At 33.3% G+C, this 14,923-nt stretch overlaps 1 protein-coding gene across 2 annotated transcripts in view; it reads left to right on the forward strand.

Moving 5' to 3' along the window:
* Positions 1-6,712: 6,712 nt before the first annotated feature.
* The window catches only part of LOC139517910 (inactive ubiquitin carboxyl-terminal hydrolase MINDY-4B-like), a 37,549-nt gene continuing 29,338 nt past the window's right edge, over positions 6,713-14,923 (forward strand). Inside the window, exons 1-4 of one of the 2 annotated variants that reach the window (XM_071309435.1) lie at positions 6,733-6,895; positions 9,555-9,710; positions 10,339-10,356; positions 12,282-12,399. In XM_071309435.1, the coding sequence (XP_071165536.1) occupies positions 9,591-9,710; positions 10,339-10,356; positions 12,282-12,399 (256 nt within the window). In that variant the 5' untranslated portion in view covers positions 6,733-6,895; positions 9,555-9,590. Of the gene's footprint in view, positions 6,896-9,554; positions 9,711-10,338; positions 10,357-12,281; positions 12,400-14,923 lie in introns of both variants that reach the window. The other variant, XM_071309436.1, reaches the window with a different exon arrangement.

A 14,923-nucleotide genomic window follows, 5' to 3' on the forward strand; every position in this document is an offset into this window, starting at 1 on the left:
TGCATAGGAAAATAAAAATGCTGATTTTGAGTTTTCCTCAAGTTAGATTTTATGGGACTTTTTTCTGTGAATATTCAGTGCTTAATGCTATAAATTAGAACAAAAACATTTTCTGTTGCAATTATTTTGAGGTTAAAACTTAGTTTGACTGGACTAATTATGTTGCAGATGTAGCAACGAAGTTATATAGTGCTGTTCAATGTAGAAATAAGGAGAATGGTATGACAACTATCCAAAAAAGTTCAAATGAAGTGGATGTAAGCAACTATAAGGAATGATGATGTATTTTTCCGACGTAGTCGGTATAGTTTCGGTTTGTGCCCTTTGAACTTAAGGACGCCTAACTATGGCAACAGAATACGCATGCTCGAAAATCCTTTCTGTGATTGGACAAAATGCTGTCATGGTGGGTGATTTGATTGTGTTTGAAAAATCGTCTCGTTAATTATATCGTGAAGGAAAGCAAGTGAAAAAACTATAAACATTTGACTAGATCTTACAAAGATTTATATTTTTATTAAAATAATTGTTTCTCCAATAGCTCTTTGCATCCGTGACAGCTGTTTATTCGGGACAATTATGTAAGTTTTAATGTAAACTTTGTTGTACGAACGTACATGACTTTTAGAACGCACCTACGCATGTGAGATTTCCGCGGGGTTTTGGTGAATGTAAACAGAAAGATACGAGGACCGAGAATACTGAACACAAACAGAGAAAACGGTATTTAAATGGTATCTGTGTGCTTCTGAAGGTTGTCGAAATGATAGTTTTAAACATATACTCAAATTTAAATACGTCGGATATCTTTTTTAAAGATAGTTCTTGTTATCTGCATGATTTATAATTTTAATTTATTTATTTAATTTGCATTTATGTAAATGATATATATATGTTTAAAATGACAACGTGACTATGCATTATTCATTATACATGTATATTTGCTGTCTTGTAAATTTCAAGAATTTTCCTCTTTGAAACGTTAACCATCTGACCACCTCTGCCCAATATAAAAGTCTGAATAAAAGCCTTCGGTGTTCATTATTGTAATACTGTGTCTTGCATGTGTGTTTTGTCTGTCTTTAGAAGTCATAACGTTATATAATTTAAGAATATGCATGATGACTTTTAAAATCGCAGTAATATTTGTGCCTAATAAGAGCATTATTGCTCCTACTCCTTTTAACCTTTCATAGCTGTTACTGATCATCTTTTATTACCACTTTACATTATATACCATGCAAGCGGTTAGTCCGAGATTACTCTGACGTTTTAGTTTAGAGTTATTGAGTTTTTTTGTAAAAAAAGTGGGTTTTTTCACATGTTGCGCCGTATCTCAAAAACGATTTATGATTATTACTTAAAACTTTGCACACTTCTTAATTATATTAATCTTAAGATCTGTATCCTTTTTGTTGATGATTCAAAATTTTATTTTGAAGTAATTGAGATTTTTGTTATAAAAAAAAGGAGGGGGGTTGACATGTTGCATCGTATCTCAAAAACCATTAATGATTATTGCTTACAACTTTACACACTTCTTTCTTATATTGATCTAAAGATCTGTACATTTTTTTGGTAATGATTCAGAATTTCATTTTATTTAGTTATTGAGTTATTGAGTTCTTTGTAAAAGTTTTTTTTTCATATGTTGCGATGTATCTCAGAAACTATTTATGATTATTACATAAAACTTCTCCCAGAAGACGAATAGCGTATCATGCGCTCATGGCGCAGCTATTTATTAGAATTTGGATTCTACTGTTGAAATTTACATGTTACGCCAAAATTTAAAGGACAAATTAAGAAAAAAAGTCGTCCAACTTTTAAACGCTGAAATAAGATTTTCAAATGAATAACAAATCTTCTTTAGAGCCAATAATGTTTTAGCAACCCAATCGTCACTAGTGACGTTAACTATTTTCTTCATGCCCTTAGTAACTGTTAGCATTCTTTGGGCATTTTTATTGTTGCTTTGCTTGCATATATATTTTATTCTCTTTTTATGGTGTTAATAGATAAGGCTGAGTTCATTCATTCTGTCATGCACCTTTTTTTAATTTTAGTTATCGATTTAAGAAGAATTTATTCTAGAGATTCCTAAAAAAAATAATAGTTAATTGACGTCATATACTTATGTGCTTTTATAAAGTCAGAAATGTCTCATGTCGTATATTTATGTGTTTTTTTTTACCATACAGAATTTGCAGTTGACGATGGATCTTTTTAGTTTTTATCTTTTTATAACTTTTAAGAGCTTGACACGTATTTATAGACAGTGTTGTCATATATAGTACCAAATTTCACCTATTTGGCAAATCATGTTATGTACCGTGGTTTATACATATGTTTTGTTTGTTGTTTGAACTTGATTCTGGGAACAGGAATCGACATCATTCGTTAGCGTGCGTCAAAAGAGTGCAAAGCTTATTCGTTTTTTTGATATTGCATGTTTTACTACAGTATAATCTTCGCTAAGGAAAACATGCTATATTTCAAAGTTTTTATCACTTAGCTAGCTGACATAAGCATTATATATTTAGATTTTTTTTCTTCGTTCACTATTTGACTTCATAATTTGAACACTTGGTACTCTAATATCTCATTACCGGAACAATTCCTTTCATTATTACGAGGACGTGATAACAGCCATACCATATCTGGCATCAGAAGCAATTTTCATCCAATGATGAAGCTTTTATCCTTCATGACTGAAGAAAAGCAGAAACAGGGGAACAGTATCATCGGACGTCATATTGTCGATATGTTTTCTTTGAATATGCAAAAATATCGATTTATTTTGTACTTGTGATTTTTTTTCATACATGATATACCGATATGATAAAAATATTTTTTAGTGCTAGCAAAACCTTCGTTATGAACCTGTCCTAAGTAAGAAACTTTAGTAGACGTTTTAGTTTTATCATAATATACAATTGTCATATGTCTAATCTAAAAAAAATAAAAAATGAACACTTTTATTTCTAAAAATATTCAGAAGTCAACACATGTTACCAATGCCATATGTTGACTTCTAATTGTATGTCCTTTAGGGTCTTGTGTTGTCGGGAAGAATGGAATTTTAACACGTACACACACAAATTCGTTCAAATTTTACTTCTATGGCAATGTAAAATAATTATTCCAAAACCTCTGAGAATTTCCACATATAAAAGAAGGAAACATGAGATACGTGTCGATGAAGCATCAGCCCCTCGACACATAGAAGAACAAAAAGATGATTAAATTAAATACTGTTTCAGTTCGTCTTTACTGGAACTGCCATATTGTTTCCTGTATATTAATAGAAAACAAAGGATATGGGGTATCCAACCATGACACAAAATCAGTATTCAGGGGCGGATGCAGGAATTTTCGAAAGGGGGGTGAAAACCCAGGGCACCCAGGGCAAAAGGGGGGGGGGGGGGGGTGCAAAACATATGTCCCGATACAAATGCATTGATCGGCAAAAATAAAGGGGGGGTGCGCACCCCCGGAACCCCCCCCCCCCCTGGATCCGCCACTGCAGTATATACTGAAATAAGCAGATGTGGTATGAGTGCCCATGAGACAACTCTCCATCCAAGTCACAATTTGTAAAAGTAAACCATTATAGGTCAAAGTACGGTCTTCAATACGGAGCATTAGCCCACACCAATATGCACAGAAAAAAATATATAAAAAACACTCACAAAAAGTAAAGGAACAACGCTTTTATTGCTGATCTCAAAGTCAACGTTTCAACATGGAGCGGAAAAAAACCACTCTCGCCTCAAAAGTTTTAAGACATGTTAGTGAAAGTGTTAATATTGTTGAAGACTGTATGTTGCCTTCATGTGTGATGCTAGGGTCTTTAAATGAACTCTGGTTAATTTTGTCGTTGGATTGCTGTCATTTAGACGTAAACCTATATTTCCCTTTTTCCATAGCCTCGCATTTTGTTGATTATTGATAAGAGAGTTAACAAGACAATCTAAATAACCCTTTTTAAATACATTTGCGTAAAACTAGTTTTCAGGTTAAGGAGAGATAATCCAATATATATAATCATGTTCCATAGCTCTCAAAATACAATGGAAACCATCTTTTAATCCAGGCAATCCAAGATTGGAGGACAGCTAACATAGTATCAGTCTTAAGAGGCTAAAAAGACTAAGCATCAAACCAACGTCAAGTATCCCTGACATCAATCACATTTAAGCTACTAGAGCACAGTGTCCACAATACTATGATCATGGACCACTTTGACCAAAACACTATACTACATGTACTATGCGTAGAACAACATGTGTTCAGAACTAACCGACCATGCAAGTCCCAGCTTCTAACAACAATACATGAAATAGCCAAGAACATGGAGGACGGTGACCAGACATCATCCTGTTAGACTTCGTCAAGGCCTTTGACAAGGTACAACAGTGGGAAATATCTTGGGCTCATAATCAGTATAAAGACCTCACCTGTACAAACCACATCAACCAGACCATAGGGAAAGCCTCCAAGACACCAGGCTTCTTACGAAGAAATCTGGGTAGGTGTAATCATAAACAAAACCCAACGCTTACTCCACGTGAGTAAGACCAATGATTCCCCGGTATGGGATCCTCATTTATTACCATCATACGTGATATAGAGCAGGTACAGAGACGAGCAGTTCGCTTTGTTTATAGTTGCTACCAGGACAACTCAAATAGATATATAACAAAGTTACTGGACCAACTCCAATGAGAATAACTACAGCACAGAAGATGGAAACAGTCTTGTGTTGTATTACAATTTAAGACTCAACACCAGTTGAGTGTCATTGATCCAGGCAAATATTATGCATCGGTGACAATTGGGCCAGGGGTAATCACAAATTGAAGTGAAGATAGATGTCTACTATCACTTATTCTTCCAAAGAACAAATAGAACGTTGAATAAACTCCCAGAATCTGTAGTGGAGTCCGGGTCACTAGAGGACTTCAGGGCCAGAGTGAATACCATCTTCAGGCAGTCACATCTGATAACCAGTGTAAATGTGCAATTAATCTTATCATTTAAGAATTGAATGCTCTTTTTTGTAAATTTATTGGGGTGTAAAAGCGTTGACCGAAGTACATTTTGTATGAAGCGCGGAAGCACTTCATACTAAAAATGTGCGCACGGTCAATGCTTTTACAACCCTATAAAGTTACAAAAAAAGCATTCAATACTTATAATTACATTTTTACCTATAGGATCCTGAAAACACGCCTTTTATCAAGTTTTTATTTCATTTACCTGTGCACTTTATTGTGGGACCTCGTGTCATCATGAATGGAAAGTTTTATTGTGAGATACAACTGCTTAAGGAATAACACGTGATGTACAGTTAGCCAATCAGAATAACGTATTATAGTGAAACATACATTTAATGTAATTATTTTATTGTATTAAACACCATCCAGATTTGACTGGACTTCTATTTTTGGCCAGAGGAGTGGCCTCCTGTCTACTTGGGATGCGCCCGAGTGAATTACACTTTTAACTACAAAATTCGACTCGTAACCGGGAAGAAGAAGTAATCACAAGGACTCGATTTACGATTAAAATTTTGTTAATCAATGTTTTTCAAATTTTGTTCGTAATTATTGTTTATTTGTATTACATTATTAACGGTTTTAACGTTGGCATCAATATTTCTGTTTTCTAGCAATGTGAAGTTTCCGGGGGTTGGAACCCCACTTTTTTTGGACAATCAATGCATTTGAATGGGATATATAGTTGGACCCCCCCCCCCTTTTTTGTCCTGGGAATGGGCCCTCCCGGCTTTTTTTTAAATGACTGGAACCGTTATAAAACAGTAAGCCGCACCTCTTGCAAAGAATAAATAATGGTATCAAGCACAGCAATAAATGGTCATTAATAAGCAGAAAATTGAAACATATATTTAAGCAAACATAAAATGCAGATAAACTAACATTCATGCAATAGCTATTGTATAAAGCACTCAAAGTTATTCTAGCATTTAAAACACAGATAAAAGGGTATATGCATCAAAATATTGAAAAGCCCGAGTATATATAAGATAACTGATCTACTAGCTGTAACTTAATTACAGCTCACCCTGAGATCAACAGCAGTAAATATTAAAATTTCTAACTCTTTACAAGGAAATAGAAATAAGCTTATTTGCCGGTTTGAATAAAGATATTTCAACCAGAGACCACAAAATATCCACAGCTATATTATAATCTCAGCTGGATGTGTGCCAGAATATATGTATTTCTAAAATCTGCCGGCCACGTAATACACCAATGACATATTATAAATAATACATGTAAGGCAGCAACCATTTGATTTTCTGGGGGGGGGGGGGGGGGGGGGGGGGCTATGGGTTTTTTTTGAAAAAAAAAGTTTGTTTCCAGTTTTTGGAGAAAAAAATAATTTGTTTTTGATTCTGAGAAAAAAAAAAATGTTTTTTTCACCCTCAGCGTCCACTATATGTAATGCTAAAATTGAAAGAAAAAAAATGTTTTCGACTTGTCGCGAAAAAAATAGATTGTTTTTCGCCGCTGGCGAAAAAAAAAATTTGTCCAGAAAAAAAAAACCATTACTCTTTTCAATACGACTACGAGTGATTAGATAAAACACATGACGAGTGTCTATGCTCATGTAGAATCTTGCATTAAAACTTTAAAGTGAGAGATGATTCTTTTAAAAAAAATCATTTTCCCGCCATTTTTCTAGAGGAGTTCCGAAGAGAAAAGCGTCTTTGGCAACATGATCAGGATGAAAGTCATAAATTTTTCTGGGACATAAAAACAACACTTAACTTTAAATTAGTCGACCAAGATTAATTGTAAACATCCTTTAGCTCTAAATCATCAATATTCACACAGTTGCACGCAATTATGGAATAGTCACGCATACTGTAAGTTAATTCATTTTAAATACAATAATATGTTGAGTCGACACAGAGGCGTTTTTTAATCTTTAACTACATGCCTTTGGGGGTGGGGGGGGGGGGGGGGGGTTTCTTCCTATAATTTTAGTAAAACAGGTTCAGTTGTCTATGTCCTGCTGGTGAGAACAGGGTCTTTTATAAACAAAGTATTTATCTAGAACAGGATCGATTGTTTAACTGTTTAAGATACAGTCTAGAACCCGGGTCTAGATCTAGAGCTGCATCTAGATTATACAGTCTAGAACATGGTATACATTTTCTGAGCGTGTATAGAATAGGGTATATTTTTCAATATTATTGTTGTAGAACAGGGTATGTTTTTTAGTTGGAACAGGGTATGATTTGGCAACTGCTGTCGGCACAGTTATACCGAAAAAGATAGTCCGTAACCTCCAGGTACTGAACACAGAGACTTGGCTGAGCCTGAGACTACTATAACACATGTGTAATAGTAGTCTCAGGCTGAGCACATAAAACAGTAGTCCAAATATTTATGACGTCTTGAAAGGTGTCAAAGCAAGACGTCATAATTATTTGGACTAACCAAACAGTAATTTAAAAGTAATAAATGACTAGTGAGTAGTGTAAAACCATTCCGGCCATTAAAAAAAAAAAAAAAAAGTCTTATCTACATGTACATTGTACATACATAAAAAAACAAAACACTTGTGAACCACATCAACAAACTACAACGACTGAACATCAGGTTAAACTTATTTCTTGAAATATCAATATACATCACATGCACCTCTAGCGAATGTAGAAAAACTGCAGCAATACATATACAGTAAAACTCAGTTTAGAATAAGTTTGAGTCTGATGTCATAATAGGTAACTAAAGAACCTAAGAAAAATGACAACGATATCTTTTTTTTTGCCATGATTTTGTCAGATCATTATAATTTAAGAGTTTGAACATCCTTTTGGTGTCTTTCACCCCTCTTTTTTATCTAGTGATTTTCTGGTAATTCAATTCACGTGTATCTGGACAGGGATATTTGTAATCATTGCAGGGTCTACATATTCGTCAGACAGGGTTCACCAGACTAAGACCTCATTTAAACATGCAAAAGTTTAAAGAGCATAATAAGATAATAAGTCAGACTTTTTCTCCCATGCTTTTTATTTGTTAATTAGACTTTGTCATAACAGTTACTAAAATGTATATATGATTTGGTGTATGAAATTTTAATTTCAGAATCTATCAACAATATCTAAATTCAATGTTTGTTTACCTATTCCTTCATCTGACAATCTGACATTTGGGGATTAAATTATTTAACGTTTGCACGCAGCTTTTGATTACATTTGCGCGCATTTATTTTATAGGTAAACTAAGGTAAAAAGAAATGTAATATAAATAAAAATAATATAAAGATAGAAATGACTCTAATTTTGTTAATTTTCATAAAAGATATGACTATAACGATCAATTTTTGATTTTGAAAATATTTGTTACTTCAAATATTATATATCTAATTCTTCATATTCAGCTCATTTCGTTTTTCTGCAACAAACCAGGTAAAACTAATTCATAGTATAAATGAATTTACTTTCCGTATTGACAGAATATAAAACGGACTGATCCTGCTTGAAATCCAACTTCCACCTCCTCGTTGGTGAGAATGGGAACTAAGACTAACGGAAGAGGTCCTTGTACTTGGAAAAAAAATTAAAAAATTAAGGTTTACCTGTGTTCACCTATAAAATAAATGGGCGTAAATGTAATAAAAAAACTGTGTGCAAACGTAATGATATTTGCGCACAAACGTAATGCACCGACACTTATGCTGTGCAGTTGCTGAAGTACAAAGGAGAGGTTTCATAGTTAACTGAGTAAGGTCACAGCATACGAAAAAGTGATAATGGAATACAATAATTAAAATACATATAGCAGTATATTTCTAAAGATTTTAAAAAGATAAAATATTCTCTTTTTTTTAAAGAAAGTCCATGTAAATACATATATATATATATATATACACATGTTTCATGGTAAAACAAAGCCATTCAAGGAACAAAAATATTTTCCTTTTTTGTAATTAAGGATTCACATGACTTTAAGTGAGGTTTATTACATTAAGCAAGGCACACTGGTTTTTAATGAGATTTCTTTCCAGTGCTCCTACAATGTACATGTACATGTTTGTGTTCAGCCCTTATCTTTAGTGAGAAGGTACATGTACAAATGTGCATGTATATTTCTGAATAAAGACATGATCTTTACTTGTGGTTCTCCATGGCAGCTGAATTCATCCCTAGATATACAAATGTAATGAGGTTACGCCAGGGCACCTGAATTCACCCAGGTAAGACTTTTAAGTCAATGTATACTTATCATGTGTATAGTGAGCAGAGGTTGATTTTAGGGGGTGCCAGGGGCCTGGGCCAATCCCCCAACACCCCTTTTGTGAGAAAAGTTTGTTGATTATAAAGGAAATCACTGAAGCATGACTGGAGCAAGTCCCTCTTAGGTAGTCAGTGTGCCCTCTCTTTTGAAAACTTCTTGATCCGTCACTGGTGTGCCCATCTTTATTTCTATTATAACAGTTCTGGCCATGATGATCATACAGTAGTGCACATATGCATGCCAAAAATATTTATGCATTTTTTCAATTTGTTTCAGCATTTTCACAAAAAGAGAGGACTATGAATTGTTGCAATGGCAACTACAAAAACAACAAATCTGGGGTTGTCTTCCCCTGGTGAAGAGAGAGAACGACTTGATAGGCTTTTAAAACTTTTTGACAACAGTATTGTATTTGGCCTGAAAGATAATAAAGTGAGTAAAACATGTTAACAAAATCCATTTTCAAATAAGACAACACATACATTTTCTTTTCTCTGCCAGAGAGGTTAAGAGACATGGGTCCTGTTAATCTTGCTTCTTATTCTGTGATTAATGTACATGTGTGCATGTAATCTATCTTTAATGCATTTAGTGTCAGTACACATGGTGATTGAACGATGGAGTAACTTTCACCATCACAAACCTTTTCTACGCCGTACAGTGTAGCGCGATCGAAAGTATTTCATCCCTCCATATAAGGAATGGTGAACATGCTAATTCATTGCTTATTTAAATTATATTTATTTGAATTTTCATTTACTATATCTTCTGTCATGGAGTCTTGTCAATATTCATTGATACATGTGTACATGTATTTTAACAATAATTACAACAACACATTGAATGTTGAATACAAGTTTTGGGTTACATTTTGTAGAATGATATGTCCACTCCTTTATAGTTTACAATAATTAAGTCATTGGATCTTTGCTCTCTTTAGTGCATTCTAGATAAAGTTTAGTTTAAAGAATGTTGTTTTCAATATAATTTGAATGTATAAAGGTTGTTCTGACTGCAACTTATTTCATGTTTAAAAATTAATATAAATATTGTTTACTAGGAAGGAGATACACGTAAAGTAAGTTATTATTGAGTTGTTAGCTCACCTGACCTAAGGGCCAAGTGAGTTGTTTGCATCACTTGGCATCTGTTGTTGTCGTTCACCCTTCATGCCTTTACAAAAATCTCATCTGAAACTATTGGGCCAGTTTTTACCACAACCATCATTCAATGGATGTCTAGTTTAGAAAATGTGTCCAATAAACCAGCCACAGCCAACCAACATGACCAACTTGGCTTTAATTTCATTAAGGGGTAAAATGCAAGTTTTGTTTGTTATCACTAAAGCCACTAATGAATAAGAATAGAGAAAATCTGACAGGAAAAGGGGGGATCAGAATGTTGAAATCTATCTACCATCCATTTATGTCAAAACTGTCAGACAATTTCTTATAGGAGTTAACTAAATATTACCTTTAAATGACAAATTTTATGATTTGTTTTCAATTTTGCTGGTTATCTTTAAAACTAAAGAAGGCAGGAGAAACATTAGATAGCAAATATGACCATAAAAGGCCAAACTAAGAAAAATGTGAAACAATTCATACAAGAAAACAAATGTCCTAACTTATAATGAAACAATTTACAAAAAACAAATCAGACAGACTTGAAACAGCAACAACCACTGAACTATATACTAGTTCCTGACTTGGGACTGGCAAGACAGGATATAACAAATAAGTCAAATTGTACCAGAATCATTAGTTGACTAGTACTCTTCAAAGGAGTGATTGACCTTAAAAGACAATTTACGCCTTTTTCTTGTTTTTTGGGCAACATCAACAGAAGATTGTGAGAAATTTTAAACAGAATTATTGATCCGCATTACAAAACTAAAAAAACAACTGTTTGTCATGAATTTAATCTTGTCTATAATGTTTAAGAGTGTCCATTGTAAAAGATGCACATAGACTTAATATGTGTACGATACAGGCTATTTAGACATCTAGTTTACTATTTATCACACCAAACTTTCATTGAAGTGTTTTATTTTACTAATTCTGCAATCTTCCTTCACCGTTTTTAGTTTTCAAACATACATGAGCTGATTTTGTTAATTTCTCCCAAGTTGCAACATCTATATACTGTGTATTTTTTGGCAAAAAGTTCATAAACACATCATAGGTACATGTACATATGGGCACTTATTGTGACCCTTAAACATCAGACTTGTTCCTGTATTGTTATTATCACAAGTTATGGTCAAACTATAATGTTCAAATCAGACTAGATTTAAATTATAAATTGTAGCATTTATTCTTACCGTGATGTTAATTTTTCTTTTAGAAATACTGTAATAATACTGCAGATATTTAAAAAAAGAAAAGAAAAAAAAGTTAAAGGTTGAATTAAATTTATTCTATATGATGTTCATAACCAATCTTGTTATAACAAATAAAGTAGTGATATAAAACAAACCTATTTAACATAACATTGACAATTAAATCTTTTTGTTAAATATTCAGGTAGTATTTTTTTTAATATCTATTGAAAGGTGTACAATTCACCTACATTTTCTATTAACTTTCCACAATTGAACTACTTCATTAATGATATAGCAACCATACATGTAGGTGTCAGTGTTAACTACTCATCAGAAACTTAATAACCTTTTGTCACTTTCAAATAACATTTTCTATAAGATTTTGCACAGCACTTTAATTTGTTGTATATATCATGTATATGTATAACATATATTTGTGTGTCTGTACCCAATTCTTGATTTTCTGTAGATTGTTGTCCATGTTTTATCCACTTCTGTTACCTTGATTATTAATTTTAAAGTTTTTCACTCCCTTATATTATGTTCAAACCATATTGTCCTGAATATGTATGAAATATTTGTCACTTGACATGCTAGAACATTTGATAACTTTGCACAATACTTTTGCCCATGTTACAAAGGCAACTGAAAGTACGTTTTTTTATATGCTGTCTTTGCAGAGAAAAAGAGTTGGATTCCGTGATGTTGGAGATGAAGAAGAAGATGACCGACCAAAACTTACTCAAAGGGTCAAGACATTTTATGTGGATTCATGGCCAGAGGTCAAGTTCAATGCAGGTGATAATCTTACTGAGTCAGACATAAGATATGTTAGAGCTGGCCAAGCTTGGTCACCTAGATCCATTCAATCATTATACAGTTTGATTATCTATGTTTGCCTGTTTTTATGCTCCACCTACGAAAGTAGAGGAGCATTATGTTTTCTGGTCTGTGTGTCCTTTCGTTTGTATGTCTGTTCGTTTGTCTGTCTATCCTGCTTCAGGTTAAAGTTTTTGGTCAAGGTAGTTTTTGATGAAGTTGAAGTCTGAACAACTTGAAAGTTGGTACACATGTTCTGTATGATTTAATTTTAATGCCAAATTATATTTTTATGCCCACCTATGATAGTAGAGGGGCATTATGTTTTCTGGTCTGTGCGTCTGTTCGTCCGTCTGTCCCGCTTCAGGTTTAAGTTTTTGGTCAAGGTAGTTTTTGATGAAGTTGAAGTGCAATCAACTTGAAACTAAGTATACATATTCCCAATGATATGATCTTTCTAATTTGAATGCCAAATTAGATTTTTTACCCCAATTTCACAGTCCACTGAACATAGAAATTGATCGTTCGAGAGGGGCATCTGTGTACTATGGACACATTCTTGTTTATATCAATTTCACGGTCCATTGAACATAGATAGTGCAAGTGGGGCATCCATGTACTATGGACTCATTCTTGTTACTTATACTTCAGTGTGTAGATTTTGGAATTTTCCCTCCATTTCTGGGTTTTTTTTTTAAATTAAGATAATTTTGAACTTATTTTCAGTTAACTTAAGTATATAGTTTATTATACCCCACGCAACGAAGTTGCGGAGGGTATAATGTTTTTGACCCGTCCGTCCGTCCGTCAGTCCGTCCGTCAGTCCTGTTTCTTGTCATCACAACTCCTCTCAAACCACACAACAGAATTTCACGAAACCTTTTCAGATAATAAGGATATACTATGTAGTTGTGCATATCGACGGGAAATTGCGATTCAATTTTTTTTCTAGGAGTTACGCCCCTTTGAACTTATTTACTGTAATATACTACTGCAACAGTTTGTCATCGCAACTCCTCTCAAACCACACAACAGATTTTCACGAAACCTTTTCAGATAATAAGGACATACTATGTAGTTGTGCATATCGACGGGAAATTGCGATTCAATTTTTTTTCTAGGAGTTACGCCCCTTTGAACTTATTTACTTTAATGTACTACTGCAACAGTTTGTCATCGCAACTCCTCTCAAACCACACAACAGAATTTCACGAAACCTTTTCAGATAATAAGGACATACTATGTAGTTGTGCATATTGACGGGAAATTGCGATTCAATTTTTTTTCTAGGAGTTACGCCCCTTTGAACTTATTTACTTTAATGTACTACTGCAACAGTTTGTCATCGCAACTCCTCTCAAACCACACAACAGAATTTCATGAAACTTTGTAGATAATAAGGACATACTATGTAGATGTGCATATCGACAGGAAATTACGGTTCAATTTTTTTTCTAGGAGTTATGCCCCTTTGAACTTATTTGCTTCAATGTACTTCTGCAACAGTTTGTCATCTCAACTCCTCTGAAAACACACAACAGAATTTCATGAAATTTTGTAGATAATAAGGACATATTATGTATATTGACAGGAAATTATTATTCAATATTTTTTCTTATACAATTTTTTTTTCTTATACTTATTTAATTTCTCCAATGACAATGTGGGGACGTGGGGTATGTGAGCGTGCTCACTAAGGTTCTTTAATTTTCAAACAGATGCAATAAAGTTTTATTGGTAAAGAAGTACTTAATCATTAAGTTACATACAATGAATCCATAAATATTTGATAAAAATGAAAACAATTTTGACAGATATTAAATCGGTCCTCAAAATTGAAGTTACTTATACACTACCAGGTACCTTTTATTGTGTTAATTATTGAAATATATGATATATAGATCAATAAATAGTTGTCCATGTTAAAATTATCTGTATAGTACTTGAGAATTAAATGGTCTTAACAACAAAATAAATAGATTTAAAGATAAGCCAATCTATTTTATTGCAGTAGTATACTTTTATCTAAATTTTCTCATTCAAGTAGGTATTCAATATTGACAAAACATTACAAGTTTGTGTGAAAATATTTATTATTATAAACTGAATATATCTATATATGGTAATTTAAGTATTATGTTAGTTTGCATATATGCATGCATATGTCAAACTAACAGACAGGGGCGCTAATTTGAGATTTTGCCCTCATATTATTTATTATGTCAAGTTTTTGTTAAATTCTATTTTTTTTATCTCTCTTTTAACAAAAATTTGAATGTCATTAGGCTGTACACTGGTACTTAATGAGGGAAAGATGCGCTTCAAAGCATGAAGTTTTTATGCCGTCCTGAAAAAATGTAGAGGGGCATATTAATTACCCCTGTTCATTCATTCATATATATGATATTTCCGACTATCTCCTATAGTATTTGAGCTACAGCTTTCATATTTAGTAGGTTTGTTTGTACACATAATGGAAGTGTGCATGTCCGCAGGATTTTGA

This window comes from Mytilus edulis, chromosome 3 (assembly GCF_963676685.1).
Source record: "Mytilus edulis chromosome 3, xbMytEdul2.2, whole genome shotgun sequence".
Taxonomy (NCBI): domain Eukaryota; kingdom Metazoa; phylum Mollusca; class Bivalvia; order Mytilida; family Mytilidae; genus Mytilus; species Mytilus edulis.